The sequence below is a fragment of the Elaeis guineensis genome, chromosome 4 (genome assembly GCF_000442705.2).
Source record: "Elaeis guineensis isolate ETL-2024a chromosome 4, EG11, whole genome shotgun sequence".
NCBI lineage: Eukaryota > Viridiplantae > Streptophyta > Magnoliopsida > Arecales > Arecaceae > Elaeis > Elaeis guineensis.
Window position 1 is genome coordinate 16251232 of NC_025996.2, and position 13606 is coordinate 16264837.

Sequence of the window (13606 nt, forward strand, 5' to 3'; positions counted from 1 at the left end):
GGCTAGGTCATCTGTGCACACCAATCATCGGTTTGCAAATGCGAACAGACTGTAGACTTTTTCAAGATATAATCCAAGCCCTTTGCGCAAACCCTGGTCATTCTTCCACCATCTGCTACCCTATGCTCGTCCACCTCTACCCAAGTCTCATGGCAAACTGAGTCATTACTCGTGGAGGCTAAGTATTGAGAGTAGAAGCCCTTCAAAATGTAACGCTGTCTTTTGTTTGAAGTGGCAAAAAGTTGTACCATTTGACATAGGATTCAATGATATTTTTCTTTTTCTGTTTCAAGTTCTTTTGCCCAATGAGGATTAGCTATAGCGATCAGTCTCTATACATCTATTTCTACTATTATATAAATATCTCACTATAAAAAATAAAAATAACAACTAAGAAAAGGTAGATTAGATGTAAGAAATTGCATTTTAAGATGGGAAAGGGGATGCTGGATCAAGTTGTTTGCAATGAGAAGTCAGAAAAGATAAATAAGTAAAGCTGTTTGCAAGAGGCTAAACCATGCATATGATTGTATACTACAATTATGAGAAGATACACAAAGAAGCGAAATAAAAACATAATTTATAGAAAAAATGGAATTAGATTTTAGATCTTGTTGCCACTATTTATCATGTGCACTGCATGGGGATTTAAAGGGGCTAAACAAAAAGATCAAGCATTTTGAATGATTACTTAGAATGTGATAGCATTTTGAAAATTACTACAAAGATAGAGTCAAAAAGGAGTGGACTCCTGCCCTCTTCCTTCAGGCTAGAGGTTTCCCTATTATAATAATAAAAATCAATATCTACTTATGAGGCTTTACCCTCCTGTGGGACTTATTTTATATTGCTTATTTATAATATTTAAAAAAAAAACTTCCCTTCAATTCTCATGTTCATCCTAGTTTTTTTTTTTTTATCGATAGAGAGAGATTAGGAAAAACTAACCGCCACCTTCTATCCTATGTTCGCTCCACTTTTGAAGAGTTGATGCCAACTGAAATCAAACTCCATCTCGCCACTTGAGACAAAAGATAATCCTGTCCAAACAAGCTTTTGATGATATTTTTTGTCTCTATTTAATAAACATTCAAAATAATAAAATAGAAACTCAAAATAGTTATAATTGTAACCATTTATTCACTTTTTACTGCACTACTTATCTACTATTTTTTTCCTCACATTGAGTCAATTTACTTCATCGATCTAAAAGAGTCAATACATTTAGCACACGAATTAAGCTCTTTGATGCAGAATAATTAGAAATAGTATCCATTCACAAAATAATTGGCCATCCAATACCAAGCTTTCACAAAATCACAAATCACCCTTCAACTAGAACATGTTACTTTGTATTCCGATTTGAGGCATAATTTTAACTCTAATATTAAGCTAATGCACCACCACTATAGCTTCCAATGGCATAACACCTTTCTTTGCTATGATAACTGGACATTGCAGCACTTATCCTCCAAACTAACAAAAATCTGAAGGATTTTAGAGAAATCTTGCTTTTGAATCCATTATAGTTGGAAAAGGATTCAACTAGTAAAATATTTTTTGGTGCCATCCACTTGTCCAGTAGAATAGATGCAATGCATGATTCCAAAGGGCACAATCAACAATTCAGAAAGACAACAGATGCAAGAGCATTGGAATGTAAAGATGCCCAAATATTCTGTTCAAAGATATGGGCAAATCTTGAGAAAACTTCTAGTCCAGTTCAATCACTTTGAATATGAGGTTCCAATTCAGCCATACCAAGACCCGTTAAGCCCTTTAAGCACCTTTAATAATAGAAAAGAGCATCAAGCCTATGCGAACCGATGAATGCCAAATCATTGCCTGAACTCTAACAAAGCTGCAATCTTTTTGAAGTTGAACCAACAAGCATTGGATATTAATCTTTACATGAATAACAGATCCATAGTTTTTATAGAGTTGCCCCAGTTCTGTGTCCAACAAAGAACTAAAATGACAGTAGAAAAGCTCTTGAGGTATAACTAGGCATCGAGCAAAGTATCTTGGTGACATAATTTTTCAGATAGAAAAAAGAAGAAAGAAGGGAATGGCTAATTTGCCAGCAAACATTGTTCTCTCACAAAATTCCTCTAATCTTATCCATCACAGAATACCCTATCTATAAAGCTTGTATCTCCAAATTGGCATGTTCATTTTGTTGAGCACCTGTATCAGCGGCTGTGGAACCATGATTCTCAGTCATGCTCATTTCCTGCACTGGAGGTGGATTCACGACAGTCATTGGCATAACAACATTATCAGACAGGCGACCTTTCATTTCTCGATGCTCTTGACACATGGCACACCAATGCATGCAGCAATGGACCATGCAGGGGTCACATGGAGAGTTCTGCAATGCATTACAAGATACTAATCAACAATGACCAATAGATGGGATAAACCTTACCCAAGCAGGTCAAAGTCACATGCAAGCAAAATTTTAGGAAATGATTTAGGAAGGTGCTGATACCATAATGCAATTCAAACTATCAAGTAGACAACTGCTAATGAAAGTTTGGCCAGTTAAAAACATCAGCACCTGAGAGAAAAAGATCATGAATATCTAGCATTAACATCTCTATATTTATCTCACTAAGGTTCTCTCTTCAACTTTGATGCATCCAAGAAAATGCATGATAACTGCAGATGCTCAAGTGATGGGCCAAATACCTCCCATGTTACCAATGATGATTGATTCCATCTCAACCATCAACTTGCTTCATATATGTGCCTCGTAAATACATAGAAACTGAAGAGAAAACTACACCACTAAATGTCCGGGAACATCAGCAGCTGGGGTTAGATTGTGGAACAAGCCACTGAAATAAATCAGTATTGATAATTCGAGTACTCTTTTTTCCTTTAAGAAAAGAATCATGACTTTCTAAAGGTAGAAATACAACACACATGAACAAATAAAACAAATATCTAACAACATACTTAATGAATACAAAATTTACATGAGAAATATTAGGACTGTGCATTCGTTTTTCATTTCTTTTTTTGGATGCATTGTTTGCATCGATAAGACATTTTCATCTGTGGATCACATGTCCACATTTTTTTTGAGAAAAATGGTGGAAGAGACCACAGTGTGCGTCCACATTTGATCTTGTCTGTTGTTTTCATAGACAATAAGTGTTTCGATTATCTGTCTCTACTGTCAAACTTATTGAACATTAACACTTTGAATGCTTAGATCAGTTCAACAAATTTGCAATAAATTCTTTCAGACACATCCATGTACAGTCTTGATGTTAAACCCTAATTTTTGGAGCTGAGAGAACCCAGAGACAGTCTGTCAAGCCTGATGCTAAAACCTGCTAGTATTCGAGCAAAAGTATTAGAAACATCCAGTGTAGAACAGATGGGAATCGCCTCCATGACAATGTATCTCGCCTTGTTAGTATGAAAAGGTGAGAAAATATTTTAAAGACACTTTGCTTTTTGGATACTTAGAAACAGATGAACTACAAAAACACATTAAAAAACACCTAAACCAACCCAAATCAATGGTCAAGGTTGTGGAGATATTGCATGTACATGAAATAGGCAAACTCATTAAAGAAAACACATAAGCAGCCTTTATCCCCTAACCTAATGGTCACCAAAGGATCAATATCATATACTCAAGGAAAATGCACATGCACAAGTCAACCAAGGTATTTCCAACAAGAGTCCACAAATCTAGAAAGATAAGAGAATATGTGCACCCCTTGGCAAAATAATGAATGTGTATAATTCCAATATCATTTATTTCTATTTAATTCTAGAAAAGCTACAAATGCAACAAAATGCAGGTCTCCTTTTGTTTTTCAGTGAAAAAAATGAGATCAATGCTTCTATTGCAAAACTCTAGATTGGCATTTAGCACATGCATTTAAGAGAGCAAAAAAAAAAAAAGGTTCACCTTGAGATGATATTTCTTCTGCAGTGATTGCCGGAAAATACCAGTATAGATTCCACACATCCACCAAGTAAACAACAGCCCTTCTCCGATTAGAAATGATGTTCTTGGGTCAATGCCATGCAACACAGCTGTAGCCGCTGCCAGTGCAATACCACCCTCAACAAAGATAGCATGGCAAGTGCAAGGTCTTGTCCAGGGTATATCTTCTCTCAGTCTCTCAACATTACGCCCAAACAATACACAGGGACAGAATAATCCAGTCCAACCTATCATCACAAAGAAGGAGTGATTTAATTAATCCTTGAGTCATACCCCATATTACATGATATATGTTTGTTTTATGATAGATACACAAATCAATAGAGATAACTGACAATCCCTTGCATGGTTATGAACTAAGAATATGTGGGTCTACGACATCAGAGCAGGCAAGATTAAATTGGGTTTTGTTAGAGCAGAAAACAGAGCAAAACAGACATTATACTGGGTTTTGTTAGAGCAGAAAACAGAGCATAATCGAGACATTATACTGGGTGTTGTTAGAGCAGAAAACAGAGCAAAACAGACATTATACTACATCTTCCTGTTCTAACTACATAAGTGAATCCAAAAGAAGAGCTCTTTGTCGAGTTCTATGGTTTTTTTTCTTTAAGGATCAAAATCAGTTCCCATAAAAGAAAGGTCCATTTTTTACATGCTTATGTGTCCCCTCCATGGCTCCATCTTAGTTTAGATAAAAGTACATGCCTGATATTTGAACAAGATAGACCTGCAATTATCCAGACTTTTTCAGAAGGTCTTGAAAAAATAATACTAAAGAAATTTTGAAAATGTGCTTAATGCACTAGCAATCAGCTGTAATATGCCTGTTTGTGATATTGGTGGTGTTGCCATATTAAGCACAAAATATTGGTAAAATCATTATAAAGATTTGAACATCCAGACTTGTATTGAAGGTACATCGAGACTCATTCAAGTTCAAAGTCAAACTTTCTTCTTCTTTTTTTCGTATTTGTTTCTGAATAAATTGGACAAAGTTTACATGGACTAGAGAAAGAAACACAGAAACAGCAGAAAGCCAGCTTTTGTTCCAAGAGTAAACATGAGAGAAGAAAAATCTTCACGTTGTTATTTCCTGACCTATCTGTTAAAGTGGAACAAGGAGAATAAATAACTTCATTATGGTCTCATTAGAAAATATTCAATCATAAGTTCAAGTGATGTTTCTAATCAAGTTGTATGCATTATACATTAGCTATGCTGCCCTTTAATCTGAAATGTTTGCATGGTGCGTGGGAGCTCCTGACCCTCTTCCCGTATAGCATAAACAATAATTCCTTGAAGAGTAGTTTTAAACTTCTTGTGTTAACAACTTTATAGTTTTCTCTGTCATGGAATCACAAAGAATCAGAAAGCTTGAATTCTTCAATTTTTTCAAGGACTTACCCCTTAAGCTGGAACTTCTATATGTTTTGGGATATTATGGGAGTATTTTGTTGAGAGACTTGAGCCCTTCTCCACCGGACAAGGTAAGAAGTGTAGAGGGAGAATTTGTTGAGACAAAAAAGTCATCTCATGGGTTCAGAAAAATATGTTGATTTACGTTATTTTCTAGATGTGGGGAATGAAATTAAGTAGTCTTTAGTTGCTTACATCAGCATGCTGAGAACCAATATTGTAAGGATTCGGAAATGGGACAATGACCTAATAATGACATTTTAGAAAGGAGGCTTACTGCCTGTCATTCTAGAATGTTCAACATTTGATCAAATTTTCTACTCTGAAAAGACAAATAGGAGTGCCACTCCAGCAAGAAATTAGGTTCTGGGAGAGAGAGAAGAGGTCACCAAATAACCTGCTAATTAACAGTCAGCTACACAAATCTAAAGATCAATGTTTGTTCTAGCTAAATGAATTTTTAACTTTTAAGCATCGAACTTCATGCTATGCAGTTGTTTACTCTCAAAAGTGCATGCTAAAGGAAAGCTCATTCATGTAAAAATAATCAGGTGATCTGCTATAATGAAAATTAAATATGATTTTGGAGCAAATTTGAGAAGAGAGGGGAAAAGTAAGAATAGGTGTTTCCATTTAGTCCACAATTAAGAGGAGAAGAAGACTACAAGAAATCCAATGTTTTCAAAAAAAAATAAGCAAAAAAATGTTGTTCAATATATATCAGACATAAAATTACACTAAAGAATATCTTTTTAACCATAGTTTAAATAAGGTTCCCAGTATATCTAGCTTTCATACATAAAAAGAAAAAGGTGCAGCTGTAGTAATACTGGCCTCATCAATCAACTGAAAGGATGGGAATGGAGGGGGGGAAGAGAATCTACAAAATACGTAGACATATGATTTTTCCAAAATAATAGAATACTTGTTTGAATCCTGAGCAACCTGTTTGACTTTTTGGGACTTTATAATACACAAATAATTTCAAAAATATAGAACAAACTGGTATTTTTTTCTCCTATTTAAATGGACTAGTTTTCATATTCATGCATCGACTTTTGTATCCATCACACAATCACTGGATCTCCAAGATTCAATCTTTGGTTTGACTATTAGATAACTGCTCAACTGTCCTTTGATAATTGAGTAAAAAGCACCAATTCACCTTTGAGGCTTCATATCCCTCGAGTCATGGTAGAATGACTTGTATATAACTCATCATATCTGCAATCATTAATCTTGAATCAAGGATGATGTTTCTTTTCTGGACCATCAGCAGGTAAATCTTCAGCAAACTTCATTTCTATCATGTTCAAGTCTTCCACGATAAATTGGCTTGTCAAGTTTCTGTTGAATGAACTGTAAGATCTCCAGTTAACAGTCATCAAGTTTACTACCTAGAACCATTTGTGTTGCCCTAATGAAAGCTACAGATACTTTGAACTCTGTTGATAGAGCATCCAACTGCTCCTCAAAAAATTAGAGTGCTTCCAAAACATTGCAAACAGTCTTGTGTTGTTTAAGCTTTTCACATTCCATGACCAAGAACACATGAGATTTGTCGATTTAGAATACAGTCAGATACTTAAAGCAGTCAGGCAGGGATCTTCAAGCATTTATAGGTGCAGCAAACATCTAACATAGAAATATATCAAGCAATCTGATCTACATGAAGAGTAAATCCAATTTGGAGAAAATTTAAGAAATGATACCGGAAAGGAGGACATGTTGGGATCCTGGTTGAGTCCATAGACAAGATGAAAAAGAAAACTGTATACAATTAGCCTCTGTTTATTGAAAATTTTGATTTGAAACTCCAGAATTCACACTTATTCCGAAAGCAGCATGGCCACGTAATTATGATACATATTTTTCACCCAATTTGAAGGAGGATCTTAATCTATGTAAATTTCCTAGAAGATATCTAATTGCAGTCATAGTGATGCAAAGCTCATCACTGACTGAAAGGAAGGAGAGAACTTACAATATTCTTTCCCAAGTAAGCCTCTATGCTTAAAAGACTTCGAAGAATAAATCAAAAGTAAATCTGAAAAGTGAACTTATATTAGCCCTGATGATATTCATAAATTTCTCTTAGCATCAAGCACAATTCCAGCAAGAGTAGTTCAAAGAAAACTTTTGTCAATCAACTCCTTTTCCAAATATATATTTGGTGGCATTAAAATAGAAGTCAGAGATATCATTAACTGTTCAAAAATTGCTTTACATATCTTCCTTATTTTGCTGACATCTCAACCTTCGCCACCCAAACACCGTGCCATCCCACCTCAATTTGTTTCAGTTCTTTGTTTGAGCAAAGTTCTTTTTTTTTTAATCCTTGACTTTTTCTCTTTGACCTTGATTTAACGATCCACGTTTAAGTTATGTGAATCTCGATTTTTTCCCTCTTGACGGGCAGCAAGAATTAAATTGTTTTGTGAAAATCAAGGAGAAACATTTTAGAAGAAAAAACAAGTGATGCACCAATGAACAATTACTTTTAGGGTTTGTTTGATCGGGATGTGTCAAATTATGACAATTCATGGGAATCATTTATCTGAGAAAATGATTGCGAAAGAAAATAATTTTTACTATGTTTAGTTGGTAGAAAAATTACTTCAGAAAATGACATTAGAAAAAGATTACTACGTTTGATTGGAGGTAATCCTATATAGGAATATGACAAAATTTACAAATATACCCCTCAACGTAAAGTATTTTTTTAATTCTAGGATAGCATTGTCATCTCCAATTAGTTTTTATACAATGACTATAATCACATAGCCCTTTGCATAATGCCATCTCTATCTTAATTTTTTTTGCAAAAGCTATTTATTGAAGGAATTTAGAAATACATTAAAATAAATTTAATGATTACATATGCAGCCTTATTGGGGGTATTTTTGTTAAGTATGGATTACCACCACTCGAGAATTTATCAAATACCAACCTCCCATGGTATTTATTTTATCCTCTCTCTGAAAAATAAATATAGGACCCACTATTTTTTTACCATCTCTCTCTTCCATTTTTCATACCAAACATGAAAATCTAACATGGAATTCATTTTTTCATGCCAGATTACCTCCAACCAAATGGACCCTCAAGATAAGTATTAGAATCCGCAATCTTGTACAAAGAGAAACAAGTCAAAAACTAAAAAATCAACCAAAGATTTTTGTCTTACCACAATAAAACACCATCCTTAGTTCAGACAAGCTAGTTTTAAGTTCATATGGACATATCGTCACCAATGAAGGCTTAATCCTTGTCCTCCATGAGCTTGATGCCTTAATTATTTTATTTTCTGAACTTCTCTTTCATAATCTCATTCTCTACCACACTGGGAGAAACTATGACAAAGAAGGCATGCCTTCACTATATCTCATAGTTGGAGGTAGACCATTACATGCGAACAATAGACTACCCTTGATTCTCCATGTCAAGCCACAACTAGGAAGAGCACGATATATTTTACGTTTACCTCTTCAAATGAGCAGCACCACTACCCACATGGATGCCTCTTCTCCTTCAGATAATCCACGGTGGTTAACAAGGTAAATACTATGAACCACTTAAGTTTTCATAGTCTGATACATTATTTGCCAAGCAAATTGGCTAACACCATCCATTAGTAGGTCGATAAATTGTGGCATGCTGAAAGTTTACTAGTCTTCTAGTCCAAATCCTCCTATCTCAAACAATTTAGCACTATCTCGCTCAAAAAGGATGTTCCACTTCAAATCTCATTGCAATTCCAAAAATAGAGAACGCACTCAAAAAACATATACACATCTATAATAAAAACGCATTTACATTTACATATGCACATGCATACACATATGCATTCCAGCCATCTAACAATCATATCTCATATCTAGGGGTGGCAATCGGGTCGGATCGGATCATAAACGAATCGGATCATAAACGAGTTGAGTCAGAAAACCATCAACCCAAACTCGACATGTTTATTAAACGGATCAAAAATTCAAACTGGAACCCAACCTGTTTATTAAACAGGTAACCCGACCCGACCTATTTAATCCGTTTATTAAATAGGTCAAATTAGGTTAAATGGATTAAATAGATTAACAGATCAGATTAAATGAGTCAGAAATAGGTTAAACAAATTTTAAACAAATTTAATGGATCTTAAATGAGTTAAACAGATTAAACAGATCGGATTAAATGGATCAGAAATAGGTTAAACATGTTAAATGAATCATCTGACTCAATCCGATCTGAATATTAAACGGATTAAATAGGTCAGATATCTAAAACTCAAATCCGATCCAATTATTCAACGGATTAAATAGGTCGATCCGTTTATGACCCAAATCCGTTTAGCCTAAATCCAAACCTGTTTATAGCGGATCGAATATGGGTCAAATTGACGGGTCAGATCATATTTTGCCAGTCCTACTCATATCCCAAGTGCTCCAAAACCTAATGCTCTCGATGTCTTGCTTATCTAATATCTTGCTCATCTCTGAAAAACCATGTTCTTTCAAATCAAATCCATCCGTATGATCTACAATCCAATGATCATTCTAGCAATTAGGCATTCATGCCTTTATGATACCTATCCACAGGCTTAAATTATATATTTTCTTTCTAATTATGTTAATTTGATATATATCCATCTTATGAAAGCCAGTTCCAAGCTCCCAAAGTACACCAAAAAAAATAAACGAACCAATAAATAAACCAAATTGGCATTATCTTCACAGTTAAGTGAATAGAAGTCTCAGCATAAGTACCATAAAATTGATGTTGTGCAGAAATTCCAAGATAATGCTAAAGCATTCAAAGTTCAAGTGGAATTAACATTTGTAAAGGATACTATCAATGTCAAATTGTGGTATCTGAGGGATATCTTCTATGTGGAGAAGTGAAACAGCTTGGTATCTCAGTTGGAGACTTGGAATTGGACCCTATACAGGTGATATACTTGCTAGATCAGCAACCTCTCTGCACCGCATTCAAACCGAGAGAGAGAGAGAGAGAGAGAGAGAGAGAGAGAGATCACATAAATATGTTAGCCAGGAACCTAAAACACCCCCCTCGGCATTTTTACCAGGTCTCCCCTATATGGTCATATACAAGGTGTACTAGTTTTAAGTAGTCCAAACTAGGAGCTTCAGAAAGTACGGCACTGCTAGTTCATTATCTTTGCAATAGCTACTTTGTCCAAAATGACCAACCTTGTGAATTTGGCAATGTTTTCACTCATAATCTTTTCCTAGTAGGAATGTGCTTTATGACAAATCATGCCAGCGGATATAATTAGTCTAAAAATGAATATAGTGTCTCAAAAACCTAAATAATACATCAAAACACATCTAGCATGAGTTACAGAAAAGGTTGTCATGAGGAATGGCGAATTTCTTTTACATAGACTAGTTCTGCAGCAATTATGTGTTCTGCTCCAAAAATAAGCATATAAACATTACAGAATTAATTAAACCACTCAGCAATTATCCCAGATAGTCGCGCAAGAAACCAAATGTTCCTCTCAGTAACCCGGCCATACCATGTTCCACAATGTACTAGCATACAAGAAACACAGTTCCAACTTCTAACATATAAAACAAGAGGCAAATCTTACAGCTCTCAGGATCCTCAGCACAGCCAAAGATTCCAGTCGTCCAGGGTTCATCTGCTGGTGGCTCATAGCTTTCCGGCAAGGTTTGCCCGCACTCGTTACATCTATGAACCTCCAACTGATCAGACAAATAGGTAATGTCACAAAGAAGGGCCCAAATGGCGGTGCCAAATAATCAGCGGCAAGTATTAAAGTTTCCACCAAATAAACAGAATAAAACCGGATCCAGAGCAAGGTCAGAATTCAAAACAAACGAACTGCATTGGAACGTTTCTAGGAGATCTGATCATTAAAAGGATCCAAGATCGAGACTCTAACAAACCTGGGGAACACGAACGGGCTGATTCAGCTCTCCAGGGCGAATCTCCTCCACTGGCACTTCTTGATCTTTCGTTAGCTTCACATACCGCGATTGCACTGAATTTTCCGCCATCCTTACAAACCCAACAACAACCAGAACAATATTCTATAAAAAAAAAAAAAAGGAAATTTCCAAATTCCTCCTGATCTCTGCCTTCCTTTGATCTCTCAAGATTTCTCTCAAATATATGAGAGTAGATCCCAAGAGATCTGAGAAACCGTCTAGAAAGCAGTCAGATCTGGAGCAAAACCCTAGGCTAGGGCCCGAGAAGAGGGAAGGGAGGGGGAAGCGTCCGGGTCAGAAGTCCCCCCACTTCTCCCCAAATAGAAGTCCCTGCAGTGAGAAACAAGTTCTCTTGTTTCGTAACCTCATTTTGGATGCGGTAACCCCCGGATTCGTCGTCTAGGAAACTCCGTTGACAATCCTAGTCGCTCGTGGAACAACGTAGTCGAACCGTACTCGAGGCCGGGTGAGCTCACGTGAGTTCTTTACTTAAATAATATTTTTAAAAAATTATAAAATTAATATATTTTTTAATTTATTTACAGAAATAATGTAAAATTATAAAGTACCATTTTAAATAAAGTTTTCGAAAAATATCATTACAAATGATTTTTTTTTTTTAATCCTTTGATTCCACGGGAGACGGGGGGAGGAGATGACGTGGAATGAAGAAAAGTCATTTCTATGATTTTTTTAGCATAACTTTTTTTCTCCTAGTCTTCTGAGACAAATGAGACTACATGATGTATCTATATCCAAAAAATATAACATCCGATCACTTGAAATTAAACTAATCTCTGATAAAAATAATAATTAATAATATAAAATAAAATAAAAACGTCAAGTGTATAAAAAATAGTATAATAAAAGTCTCAAAAATACTAAGTACAAATCTAAAAAATACTAAATCCCATAAGAACGTCATGGTGGCCGTGGTCGCTTAGATTTTGTCATGAAAGTCCTCACCGATCGCTCCTGCTCCTATATTTGCTGTGATAGCTCCTCCCCTATATCAGTGGACGTCTGCTGGTCATGCTGCTCAAGAATAACTGGTGCTGTCGGAGCATCTACGGGCTGAGTGACCCCTCAACCCCCTCATCTAGATATTAGGATAGGCCTAAAAAGAAAGTGTCATACTCATGTGGCCAACTGGGACCCAGTGATGTCATCTGGGACATGTAGGAAGAAGAAGATCTTGTCATTTGTGGATCAAAAGGTGATGGCATCTGTGCAGCGTGTAGTGATGACATCTACGGAATATACGGTGATGGTATATATGGAACATATGGTGACAGCGTATATCTCATATCTGGCACACTGGCTGCTCCATGCCAAGGCGCACAACTATCTGGGTTAACGCCAATCGCCACCAATGTTTGTGAACATGATCTCTCCATCTCACACAATATCCGAATCTGCTCATCCTCATCAATCGTAGATAAAGTACGACGAGTGTCCAACATAATAAAAACAAAGTTAGCAATATACTATAAAATATAAAATAAAGATATAATAGAACTGCATAAAATATTTTATAATCTTAATTATTAGAAGTAAAGATATTGATATAAAGTATAGTTTTCGTGATCTTATCAAAAAATACACAGCATAACTCTCACCCTCGTATCTTGGAACTGCATACCGAGCCTGTCCAATGACTCACACTGTAATGCTAAAAAATCAAGCCATGTAGTCCTCGGTATATGGATGGCTTTCAAAATGTGATCACCATGAACTATATGATCTCAACGTGCATTCCAAATGATGATGTACTCTGCATGTCTAATACGTCAGTCAATACGAGCTCTCTCTCGTCGATCAATATGATGAAGTCTCTGACTAGTATCAAACTGCTCTAGGATGTTCTGAATCTGATCAAACTGCCGTAGCACATGATCAGAAAGATACTATACCACATCAAAATAAATAAGTGGCACCCTAGCAGTCCATATGTCATGTCTAACCGTACACATCTGCGGTAATATGGCCAATATCTCATCTGTATATGGCTCTCATAAAATTTGATAAAGTTAAAAATAAAAATAAATCAGTAAGCTAAATTTTTAATAGATTATGAATACTGTAAAATGATATTTATAAATAAATCAAATTATTCGTCTATACGTATCAACTAATGTATCCAACTGGCACCTATAAACCTGTGCCACTTTCGTCGATACATGGTGAACGTTGAATGCAACGTTCTATCTGCTTCGATAGTGTATTCATGTTAAATAAATTTTATCGG

General features: G+C 35.6%; 1 protein-coding gene across 1 annotated transcript; it reads right to left on the bottom strand.

Annotated features, from left to right (window-relative positions):
- Nucleotides 1–1869: 1869 nt before the first annotated feature.
- On the bottom strand, nt 1870–11707 carry LOC105043673 (cell number regulator 6). Its single transcript, XM_010921315.4, has 4 exons — nt 11317–11707; nt 10998–11112; nt 3932–4197; nt 1870–2371 (listed from the first exon to the last, which is right to left on the bottom strand). The coding sequence occupies exons 1-4, from the start codon at nt 11425–11427 to the stop codon at nt 2141–2143; spliced, it is 723 nt and encodes a 240-aa protein (XP_010919617.1). The 5' UTR covers nt 11428–11707; the 3' UTR covers nt 1870–2140.
- Between the last annotated feature and the right edge of the window lie 1899 nt (nt 11708–13606).

Excerpts from the sequence above, each read along its gene's own strand:
- LOC105043673 (XM_010921315.4), bottom strand. The coding sequence starts at position 11,427 with ATGGCGGAAAATTCAGTGCAATCGCGGTATGTGAAGCTAACGAAAGAT. Across the intron at positions 4,198-10,997 it reads TGCTGAGGATCCTGAGAGCT|GTTGGACTGGATTATTCTGT; the intron begins GTAAGATTTGCC and ends TTGTGATGATAG. Across the intron at positions 2,372-3,931 it reads AGAAGAAATATCATCTCAAG|AACTCTCCATGTGACCCCTG; the intron begins GTGAACCTTTTT and ends AATGCATTGCAG.